The 12,580-nt window shown below is 40.0% G+C and overlaps 1 protein-coding gene across 1 annotated transcript in view; it reads left to right on the forward strand.

Annotated features, from left to right (window-relative positions):
- Positions 1-9,484, forward strand: part of PDGFC (platelet derived growth factor C) — a 243,248-nt gene extending 233,764 nt beyond the window's left edge. Inside the window, exons 6-7 of the mRNA XM_061584426.1 lie at positions 6,380-6,597; positions 7,597-9,484. Of these exons, the coding sequence (XP_061440410.1) occupies positions 6,380-6,597; positions 7,597-7,713 (335 nt within the window). The 3' untranslated portion in view covers positions 7,714-9,484. The remainder of the gene's footprint in view (positions 1-6,379; positions 6,598-7,596) is intronic.
- Positions 9,485-12,580: the final 3,096 nt, after the last annotated feature.

A 12,580-nucleotide genomic window follows, 5' to 3' on the forward strand; every position in this document is an offset into this window, starting at 1 on the left:
CAATGATGCTTACTGTTGAATAGACATGTATATGATGGTGATATGAATGGACTAAATCTCCCTAATTCTGACCTAACTGGGCAATGCTCCTAAATATAATTAAAATTCTGTTGACTAGTGAAAAAAATCTTTCTGGGGTGGAAAAGGAGGCAAGATAGGATAACAGCTGCATTAAACCTTGAGGACAGGTTTTTTTTCACTGCTTCCATCTTATCTAACACAATAGTAGGCAATTGTTGAACCAATAAAGCTGAAAGTACATTGTTGAATCAATAAAGCTGATTCAGTATCATGTTAAAACCTGATTCCTTACCTGGCTATAGTACTGGAAAAGAGTTTCCTTTCACTTCCATTTGAATTTAATTCCAGCCAGATCTGATGTAGATGCTGAGGAGTGTCTGCTACATACTCAAATGCATTTGATATTAATGAGAGAACAGACAATATTCCTGCCCCTACCCTTCTCATACCATGATCACTGAAGATATACAAGCACAGCTATGACTGCATGAATAGAGATGTATTCAAACTTAAATGTAGTGCCTTGATGATTCCAAAGTGATTATCAATGGATATGTTAAGAATAGGGCTAAGGAAAATCTTTCAAGAATCCATTTTACTTGTTTGATATGATGCCCGGAGTATGGCACAAGTTTCTGCCTATGTTTTTTTCTTGGTTTCAGCATGTACAAATGAACGACAGGATCCTATGTGTGGAGATATGATAGGATGTATGAAATTCTTTCCTGATTAGAGTATTTCTATTTTGCTGATATATAAAGTCTTACATAAACTGAAGCACCATCATTGGATAACATCTATTCAAAACCAACTCCAGCAAAACAACAATTACCCCACTGCCAATCACCTCCAAAAGGAAGCGCCATCAGAACAAAACTTTTAAAAGAGTTTTAATTAAACACTAAAATAGAATTGCTGTTGAATAAACAAATCCAAGTATAGCCACATTCATCTTAAAAGGACCACCCTCAGACTGCATTACAAGAGAGTATGTAATGTAATAGCCTAAGGCAGAAAATGTGTCCCATTGAGATGACATGGTATTAACTGCTGACATGCACAATTGTTGCAGAAATGACATGTTTGCGTTTTAATACCGTGTGGTGCCTTTTTGAAAAATCTCACTGAAGGGAGTGGTTTTGGGACCTGAAAGTGTTGATTATGTAATAGAAAATACAACTTCAGCTTTAAACATAATATTTTAGCATAGTATATAGTTTTATAACAATTAGTGGCAGCAACACAAAAAAATCTGGATGAGTTATACTGATGTGTGTGTATACCCATCTTTGTTGTATATACATTGCAAATGCTGAATATTTTGATGGGTAATTATGATACAACTGGCAGAAACAATAAAAAGTTTCAGCTCCATACAACATTGGCATTAGTTCTAGTCTTAAAGAACAACCTTTTCTTCAGTTTGAAAGAAATTAGGATAGAGACAAGAGAGACGGTGTTCTTTCAGATATTATTCTTGCTTTGTCTAATACAAAGGTCAGTAGTACTTTATAGAACCAATAAGATAAATTCACGGTCATAGCTTCAATCTCTTTAAATCCTATCGAGCAAAGATGTCTTATACCCAGTCACAGATTAGGTGTTAGCTCCTCTTAATATCTAGTAGAATGGCATGGACAAGCTGCACTAAGGGCACAATTCTGTGGCTGGTGGGAGGGTGTATGCCTCTGGAATCTTCCTCCTGATTGCCACAGAAAGGTCTGCAGCTGTTGCTTCTCCGCTGTCAGTGTACTGATGGCAGAGAAGGCAATGTTCCAGGAGGAAATCTTTTGCAGAGGCCACAAAAAGTGGGGAAGGAAAAACACTGCTCCCCTTCCCCCATCTTCTGCCTGGTAGGAATCTGGATTTGATCGTTTCTCTGCCTCCAATTTTCTGTCCCTTACCCTGTGGTATTTCTCTGCCCAATGAGAATATCATCTCTTGGGATGTATTTCATGATCAAATTGGCATATTATTTTGAAGGAAAGTGACTTTTTATTTTCCTATTGTTACTTTACTAGGGGTAATGGGGCTCCAAGATCAGGTAAGATCCATGAATTTCAGAAGTAAATTAGTTGCTTGTTTTCATCTTAACCACTACTTTGAGTAAGGGAGGCAGTCCCTGACTTTTGATGCAAGAAGGAAGACTGCCTTGGAATGAAAGCAAAATTCTGTAAAGACAAATTCCCTGACTTCACTGAAAAATAACTGGATAATCAGAAAGTTCTAAGCCAAACATGCAACTGTTTCTTTCCTACATTTTTAATGAAGTAGAATATCCAATAGGAGACAGAAACCTGCACGGCAAGAAAAGCACCAGCATATGCTCAGAAACTCCCCACATACCTTTTGGATACCAACACTCATTTACATATATATATATATGCAATTTGAATGCATTTCAAAAATTAAAACAGTGCAAATCTGACTAGTTTGTTCTTACTAAAGCTTTTATGTGTGCCAAAGCTTTATGTATTCCACTTGCAGAATTTTGTTTTTAATAATCAGTGTTTATTAGAAACATTTTTATTTGAAGCCACCCAGTCGAAGCATTTCCTATTTGAGTTGGATTTGTGTTTCAGGTAATAGCTCTGATTCATGAAGTTACTTTGCCACTGCAAACAACCCTGTGTTCTTTCTGACGTTGTTCTTAAAAAGTTCTTTGACTATTGTGTCAAACTTGATGAATGAATGGAAGCCCAGTTCAAAGGGTGTTTAAATTTTCACATTATAATGTTTTGTAGCTCAGTTCACTTCGTAGATCCATATAACCTTTTCTTTTAGTTAAGTAAACATTTTAAAGGAATATATATACATTTTCCCATCTACCCTTATGCCCTACAATGTGTTAAAGTATATTTTGGGCCAGACAGATATGCGAAAAGAAGGGAGGGATGAAGGAAAGTTTTCACTTCAAAGACTTGATTATACAAGCACGATGTGAAACTGCTGGTAACCTATTCATACAAAAGTGTAGCATCATGGAAAGGTGCATATTGTAGTATAATAATGTACTTTGACAAGGCGATGAAATCTAGTTTTTGAAATCCAAATAGTTTAACGTGGTGTCTGTATATTGCTTTAGACTCTGTTGAGATTATTATAATTTAGAAAAAATGCATAGCCTGAAAAGTTTAGTTTAATATTCAGAAGCTGGAGTACATTTGGAGATATAATTTAATCAAGCAGAATAATCGAATTCAGACACACATCTTTATCAGCTAGTCTCCTAAGCAACAACAAAACAAAAACTCAAGGTGCAGAAGCACCCACATTGCACAGACAGGCTTACTTCTACAGTCCTACTTTAGAAGGAGCTACTAGGCTTAATAGGAGAGCCCTACTCCTAAACTGGTGAGAGGCTTGGATATCTATGAGGTGGCTCCAGTTCCAAGAATAGCACAATTCAGTCCCAAATACGTCAGTGAACCCATTTAGGTTCATATCCGGATTTTAAAAAATGAAGCTTTATATCTTCCCCATTTGCTATTATGGGAAAAATTTTAAAATATCTATACCTTTCTTTTTCTTTTGGTGGAATTGGGTGAAATATTCAGGCATAGTAGCCCCTGAGTGGCTAAAACGTGCCAAATGATGGACTAATAGGTCCAAATTTTTGTGCTGGGCACTAGCTTTTAAAAAGAAGTGTCTATAACTGTTAAAACAGTATTTGATTAAATTAGCCCCTTCTGAAAGGATAAATTCTGCCATATTTCAGAAGGATAGCTACAGTGGCAGCCTTTACAGTTTTGGGGTGAATAAAAAAAGAATCCCTTAATTTCCCCTATTTTTTTTTGAGCAATTTGTATGAAAATAGAATGCATAAGAGAGGTGGCCCAGGCAAGAAACCTGCCAAATTACAGACAGATTGGTCCAGGTTTTTGTGCTAGACACACTTTTAAAGTTGATTTTTGGGGGTGGAGATATTTTTTCCGTTATAGAAAGAATGTGTTTTTCTCCCTGTGGTTTTGTGGACAGTGATTTTAGTATGTAAATGACACACATCAGAGCTGCCTCTAGGAAAGTAGCTTACAAAATTTCAGAACGTTGGGTGAAGGAACTAGGGCAGATCCTTATCAGGAGAGCGAGACCACCCATCTGTCAAACTACCTTGTGGCTTTGTAAGCCTCCCTTCTCCCCCCCTTTAAACTCCCAATCTCAGAGGTTTAAAACTGGATCTTGGGGAGACTTGCTAAGGGCTTGCCTAGTCTGCCCAGATTCCCCTTTTAAACACCGGATGTCAAAGGTTGAAAAGAGGAGCAGACAGTGGCTATATGATAGCCCCATACTCCTGTTTAGGGGGGGCTGTCTTAAAGCCCTTTGTAAAAGTGCTCTGCTTCCCCTTTAAGCAGGCAGGCATTGGTGCATGGTGGGGGAACCACTACCACCACTGCCACTCACCTGCTTGCTCTGGTTTTAAAGAAGATGGGGGACGGGATTGTCCTTTGCAAAAGCTCTGTTTGAAGATGCTTTGCCTCTTCTTTAAGGGACCAAGAGGGCGGCAGTGCTGAATTCAGGGGTTCCCCCCACCGTCACCTGCCTGCTCTGAGAAGGGGGACTGTTGCAAAGGGTTTTCTTTGAAACAGCTGTGCTTCTCCTTTAAGGGGGACTGTGTGGGTGGCAATAGCAGGGTGGGGAGTTCTCCAGCCACCTCCATTGCCACCCACCTTCTTGCTGCTTCAAGCAGGGAGGCAGCTGCTTCAAAGGCACATCAGCCAATGGGCTGTATTGTAATGGGCTGCATCACTGCATGGTTGCTGTCCACCTATAGCCCAAACTGCATGATTCAGATAAAATCCTGACACACTCAATGAGAGCCACAGCCCATCTCCCATTCTACATGACCATTTTTAAATGGAAGGAAAGTTCTTTCCTTAAAGATGCAATTGGCCCTTAGTAATTTTGAGATCTCCACACAACCCAATACAATGCTTAGATACCAGAGCTTGGAAGTAATTAGCCACAAGTAACGAATTTCTTGTAATTCATTACTTTTTTGAGGAACGAGTGGGTAATTCCTTTACATTTTGATTGTAATAGAACTAGGAGTAATTTTATTACTTTGGTGGAGTAATTGTAACGTTTCCAGCATTACTTTTGGGCATTACTTGGGGAGGGGGAAGCAGGGGAAGTATTCTGCTCCTCTGATTTGTGGATGAAAACCATGTGCCTCAAACTGGGCTTCTGTGCAGCATCACTCTTCCCTCGTGCTCTGCGGGTGGCTGGGTGGGTAGGAGGCGACAAGGGATGGGTGGAGAGTGAGACAAGGGTGGAGTGAAGAAAACAATGAATGGTGGTAGAGAAGAATGGATTAGAGGGAGAAAGGAGCCAGAGGGCAAGAACATGGATAAAGGAGGAGGAGGCAGCAGCAGAATGGAGATAAAAGGATTGTGGATGTGAAAGATGACTCTGTGTGTGTGTGTGTGTGTGTGTGTGTGTGTGTGTGAGAGAGAGAGAGAGAGAGAGAGAGAGAGAGAGAGAGAGAGAGAGAGAGAATACTGTGTTTGCACTTGGCACACAAAGTGGCATCCACCACCCTCCCTGGCTACAGTGCTGCATTTGCAGTATTTTAACTTTTTTGCATCTCAGGGGAAAATGCTTGCTTGGGTGAGTGTCTCTTAGTTGGTGGCAGGGCAGGGTCCAGGAGGTGGTTAAGTGAGAGAGATTATGGTTGCTGGCTGAGCGGGGGGTGGGAGATGCACTTGGTTTGATGTGCAAAGATCTGGGTAGTGGCCTCTGCCTCCCTCCCCACCTCCTTTACCAGTGGAGAGACCACCATTGCTATCTTATGGATAAAAATAATTATTCTACTACCTCTGTATGTGTGTGTTTATTTTTAATGTTGTTTTAGGCTACTTCGATGTGCAGCAGCCAAGGCCAGCACCTTGTAGGTATTTTTTTTAAGTAACTGAAATGTAATTATAGTGATTACTTTTGAGAAAAAGTAAAGTAATCAGTTACTTTCAGGGTAATTGTAATTGTAACAGTAATTACTACTTTTTTCTGGACCGTGTAGTTGTAACTGTTATTTATTACTTTTTAAAAGTAATCTTCCAAGCTCTGTTAAATACTTATCCATCAGGCCAGTGAATGTATGCTGACTACTAACCACAGGCATGGTCGCTTTACAGGCAAGGATTGGAATTTAACTTAGAAAAATGTTGCATTATTAGAATGTAGACTTTATAAGATCTGTAACAGAAATAAACTAGTTCAGTCTGAAAGGTCTGGTGGCATTGAGGACAGGGTTGGTGTCTCCCAAATAAACCAGTTTCATAGCATTCACTTGTAACAGGTATTTATAGTGATGGAATCTGATGAACTCATGACAAAAATGTTTTTTTTTAAAAAAAATCAGTCGTAGATTTGAATCTTCTGAAGGAGGAGGTACGAATGTACAGCTGTACTCCACGCAACTTCTCAGTATCTCTGCGAGAAGAGCTGAAGCGAACAGACACCATCTTTTGGCCACTTTGTCTACTAGTAAAACGCTGTGGTGGAAACTGTGCCTGCTGTCAGCATTCTTGTAGTGAGTGCCAGTGTGTCCCCACCAAGGTCACGAAAAAATACCATGAGGTACAATGATTTTCTAAAAATGTACTTTAAATTATGACCATAGAAAACTATTTATGAAAAAAATCAGGGACTACTGAATACTTTTATTGGAACTAATGTTTACATTGCAGATTTGAAGTCACAAAGAATTCTTCTTCAGAGAGGAAATAAAAAGAGACATATCAGCAATGGTATTAAGCCAGTGTCAACTTCATTTTTTAAGGGTCCTTAGGCAAGTTGCTGTCAGTGTGTGCCCTACTGCTGTGGTGGTTCATCCTTCTCACCGCCATTGAAGTCACCTGCTTCATAGAGAGAGGACTGGCGAGTGAGCAGTAGCAACAACTGCTGCTATTCATCCTTGCAGCTGTCACTGCTCACTTGTTCATTCCTTCTAGAGAGTGGATGTGCAAACAGGTGGCAACAGCAAGCAGCAGCAGTAGAGACAGTGAGCTCTCAGCAGAAGGCCCTTGCTGGGTCATGGGTGTTGGAGGGTACCCCGCCTGCATCATGTTTAATTCTTAAGCTTGTAGGTTGTTTCAGAATTAAGATGGCACTGAGGAAGCTCTTGAAGAGCTGTGTGGATTAGAACTGTGCCTTGTTTTAAGTTATTGACTTAGATAGAGAACAGCTATAAGAAAGAAGCAGTGCAGAAATTTCATTCTAACCCTTTTCAGGAAATCTAACACAGGAAGCCTCTTTATACTGACTCTCTTTGGTCCATCCAGCTGGTAGCAACTCTCTGGGGTTTGAGACTGGGGTCATTTCCAGCCCTACCTGGAGATGCTGGGATTGAATTTGGGATACAAAGCAGATGCTCCACCACTGAGCTCAGGTCTTCCTCAGAAACATTCAGCATCCCGTGTAACACCCATGGGTGACTCATCATGTGATTACAGCATGAGTTTGTGAAAGCCTTGGTCTGCAGTGTATGGATTGCTTCTGGTATAGGAACAGATTCTATTAAACAATTAAGTTACTCTATGACATTTTAAAAGATTATGTTGAACTCTCCTCTTGCAGGTCCTGCAACTGAAGCCTAGAAGCGGTACAAGAGGATTGCAAAAATCTCTGACAGATGTACCTTTGGACCATCATGAGGAATGTGACTGTGTATGTAAAGGAAATACAGGACGATAAGAGGAACTCGGTGTGCTGCTTGCTTTTACAGCACATTCAGTCAGTGGCTGATTCTGTTCTGGGGCTTGTGCATTAATCTCCTTCTGTAATCTCAGTTGTTTACTTTAAGAATCTTCAGTCTTCAAGATTGACAATTACGGGGGGGGGATGGAAAGAAAGAAGAAAGCTGAGATTATGTATATGCAATGTAACAACTCTGTTACTTGAAAGTCCACTACGAAGGATGAGCAGAAGGCTTCAATGAGGGATTTTGCCCCCTCCCCCATTCTATACTTTTAGATATAGATATATAAAATATCATCTCTCTCACTCATCTTGAATTTTAAAAGATTTAATTTTTTAGAAGTATAGGAAAAGACAGTGCTCAAAGCCTGGACTCTTCTGGTGGTCTTGCGTCTGCAGGTCTGTTACTTCTGGCTTACAGTTCAAAACATCTGGAATCTTCCTTAACTCAACTCAGCAACTCCTGCATATTCCAAATCAAAGTGTTAATTGTCTTACAGATTGTCTTATTCTGAGTTAAACTTAACTTTTCACTGATGCAAGTAGAAAAAGAATGGACACTTTCCCTTGGTTTCTTCCAGTAAAGATTATGCTGTTTAGAAAACCTGAATGGTCAGTATATGTGAACAAAGACAAAAAGGTCGAACCCCAAGAAGTGGCTTTATTCTTTTCACTATGACCTGCAAATATTTTTGTTTGTTTATATTTTTATTGTGTACATTTTTATACTCTTTTTGACAGCATAACTATTTGCTTTTCTAATCTTGTTAAATATATATATTTTTACCAAAGGTATTTAATATTCTTTTGTTTATTACAGCTTAGATAAACTACTTCTTAGTTTTATAAAACTTGGAGTCAGAGTTATAGAAAGGGGGAAGGAAGATAGAATTCTCTTTCTGCAAGGCAAGGAGCTAAAAGTTGCATTTACATGTAAACAGGTAAACAAGAGAGGTTAGTCTAAATTTCCAGATATGTGTAACTAGCTTCATGATGCTGGGATAAAAAAGAGTCAATATAATATTTAAACCCTCTTCATCATCGTAACCTAGTGCCTCAATCCAAATAAGGAGATCTGTGCACAGAAGTAAACTTCTGCATGCATACATTAATAAATATCACTTTTTGGATCAGGGACAAGTGGCATAAATCTAATAAGCATCAGAAGGCAGATGATGTCTGTCCACACTGCTTTGTTTTCAATGGGTTGAATATTCAGGTGTATTTAAATGTGCATCTCTAACCATATTCTGATGCAGCAATGCATGAGTAAATATCCTTTTTACATGTGACTAGTGATGGAACAGGATGTAGGTTTCTTCACAGCAATCATAAATCCAAAATGGAGAGGCCCATTCTGTCTTATAGCCTGATCCTAAACATATTTATTCAGAGTGAACTCCAACACGGTGGGACTTGCTTCTTAGTAACTATGTTTAGGATGCAATCTTAATTCACTGTTAAATTAGCAGGTGAAAGATCTTGACAAGAGCATAATCACCACTGACATTTCAGTGTGTTCTTGCATCCATAATGTATTCATGAAAAAGACGTACATATTTATTGCTACAGGTGTAAGGGTTTTTTTATATTATTAATACCGGTTATTTCCTTGTAAGGACAGTGGGCTTCCAATATCTTAATGGTGTAAAGTACAGTTTCATGAAATGTGGTTTTGCTTTTGTACAGTCTTTATGTAAACCAGCTTATTTATCCCACCCTTTACCCAAATTGGAAAAAAGCAGTAAAATATTTTGCTTGTAAAATGCTTTAACATTGTCTAGTGTGTTTTTCTATGTTTCTGTTTATTGTTTGGATTTATGTATTTAACAACCCTACAAAGTAATGAATGGTGCTCATTAGGGGAGAGAGGAAATGCTACCCTTATCCACATATGGCCTTTAAGATTCAGTAAAAATTCTAATTATCCATCAGTCCAATCTTCTGAGCTTCTGTATATTTGTTAGAGAAGAAAAATGGGTATCAGCTTAACATTGTAGGAATAAATCATAAAATAAACATGGTCTAATGCAGGGGTATATAATGTGGTGCCCTCCATCATCCCTGATCATTGTCCATGCTAACTGGGTCTGATGGGAGTTATACTCCAACAGCATCTGGAGTACATCATGTTGGTTACTGCTGCTCTAATAAATGGTTATCAGATTAGCACTATAAGAATAAAATATAGCATAGCATAGAATCTTCATAGTGCACACATGTCCACTTGGAGCAGTCTCTTTTAGAGATTGGTCTCTGACACAAATTGCTTGATAAAGACAAATAGAATATTGTTAGTATTTCACTGCTGTTTCATTTTACTGCTGAAAACCCTTTTTAACTCTACTCAATGAAATTATAACTTTCAAAAAGGAAATGCATCAAGTAGAAATATTTAGTATTGTGCAGTTCCCACCTCTAAAATGTATAGAACTTCTTAGGATACATTGAGACTTACTGCTCTACAGGAGCCAGTGCAGTTTTTTCTGCCATTGAATAAGTTTTCCTTTCCCTTTACACCTTTTTGCTTCTCTAAAGACAAATATATCTGGCTCAGAATCCAGTCTTTGACATAAAAAATGTTGGATCCCAAGTTGGTTGAGTGGAAAGATGTTTATGCAATGAATCCCTGTACTCACAAAAAGTACCTCTTCACATTTGGGGACACTTTCCCTCTTGCAGCTCTCCATACCACAGCTCACACTGTACAAAAATGTTCCCTGACTCTCTGGAGAGGTTTTCTGCTAGCTGGGAACTGGAGGGGAGACAATGGGATAGAAATAATCCATATAGTAAGCAGCTTTCTGCTCAACCAACTTGGGATCCAACACAATACTTTCAGCTGCCTGGCATGCCCAGAGATATGAAGGCTTGGGAAAATGGGGGAGAGGGATTTTTTCTGAATTTTTCCATTTTTATTTCTAGCCTTCACATCTCTAGGTATGTCTAGTCATTATTTTTTTTCAAGAAAAGCATCAAACAAATCAGAAATATTTGTCCAGAATCTTCTAAATCAGTGGTTCCCAAACTTTTCTCCCGATGGACCGCTTGAAAATTGCTGATGGTCTTGGCAGACCATTTAATGATTTTTCTGCTTGTTGCAGCAAATGTAATACACTGTGCTAGATGCTATAATTGTATTTTTAATGCTTTGTTTATTTCTTATATTGTTTTATTGTATTACAGTTTGCATTCCATAGAATTCAAACTGTAATACAATAAAATACGATATAAGAAATAAAAGAACTAATAACAATACAATTAAAATCAATATGAATATTTAACATGGACATGCCTGGACCACCTGAATGAGTGGTCCATGTACCACAGTTTTGGAACCCCGGTGCTAAACATTCTTGCAGGGGTGGGGAACCTCAGCCTTGGGAGCTAAATGCAATCTCCAGGCCTCTCTGTCGTTTGGGACTCTCCCCAGGCCACACCTCACTCCAGGCTACATCCCTCATTGTCCCTGCTCCATGTCCTTCTCAAGGGCTTTTGCATGGCTGGAATGTGTCCTTGAAATATGCCAATACCTCTTGCTTGTCTAGATGGACGATGGACAGATTATGTTGATATGTATGTGTAGAAATCACTGACTTTTGCAAAGTTAAGAATATTATCCATTCCTCCCCCCACTTTTTGCTTCCGGCCATGCCCAGTTTTGCCCCTGGATACACACACCTGCTCTGGCATGCTATCCCCAGAAAGTTGTCCATGTGGGAATGCAGCCCTAGGAGTGATGAAGGTTCTCTGCTATGGTTGTACAAAATTCTTTTTGTGTCCTGAAGTCAACTGCACAGAATGCTGACTACCTAGTCCTATGGGAATCACAAAGCCAGTCGACCACTCTCAGGGCCGGCTCCAGGCATGCAGGGGCCCTTGGGCCCTTTAACTTGCCCTGGCCCCCCGGTGTGTGTGTGTGTGAATGTGTGTGCGTGCACATATGCACCTGCACACTGGCCCCCTGTTACGGCCCCCCTACCTGTCTAGTCTTTACCATTGCCCTTAATGAAGATGACGGCTGCGGTTTCCCTAAGGGGAATGAAGCCTCCACTGCCATCTTTGTTGATGGCACATGTGTATGCTATGCGCGCACATCTCTGCCATCAACTAAGATGGTGGCAGTGGCTTCAGTACCTTAGTGAAGCTGCAGCCACCATCTTCATTAAGGGCAATGCTAAAAAGCCAGCTGCCAGGTAAGTGGGGGGCGCGGATCACAGAAGGGGAGCGGAGGGCCCCTCAGGGGCTCCTGTAGCTCTGGGGCCCTCGGGCCAGTGCCCAACCTGGCCGCCCTTTAGAACCGGCCCTGACCACTCTGAGCAATGTTTCGTGTTAAAACAAAACACCACGCTAGAATCTAACATTCATTCTTTTCTTAATATGGGGTGGTATCCAACCAACATGTCCCGTCAGTGCAAGGATTTCTGTTTGTGCAATGGGACTTTCCTCCTCTCATGCCCCTATGCTGTCCTGTGCCCTCCACAAATCTGCTCTTGAGGGTTGGGGCAAACCATAGAATAGGTTTATGGAGGGGTGGGGGAGGGGAGGGGAACAAAGCCCATGCACAAACAGAAATCCTCGCACTAACAGAACCCTGACTTAGCACTACTTTGGATAAAACCCATTGTCTATAGACCAACTAATACATTCCATTCTTTTGTTTTGTACTCATTCTCTTAGGAAGGTTGTACATTTGTCTAAAGAGGGAAGGAATGCAGATCTACAACGGGCTCATGGTTCAAGATATTTATGTTTCCATGCAGCTATAGGTTGTCTTTGTTGGATGTAGAATTCACTCACATAAGAAATTTGGAGCACATGTTCATAATGACAATGGAGTTTGCAGGGTGCTTTTAAAGAAAAA

The sequence above is a fragment of the Rhineura floridana genome, chromosome 9 (assembly GCF_030035675.1).
Source record: "Rhineura floridana isolate rRhiFlo1 chromosome 9, rRhiFlo1.hap2, whole genome shotgun sequence".
Taxonomy (NCBI): domain Eukaryota; kingdom Metazoa; phylum Chordata; class Lepidosauria; order Squamata; family Rhineuridae; genus Rhineura; species Rhineura floridana.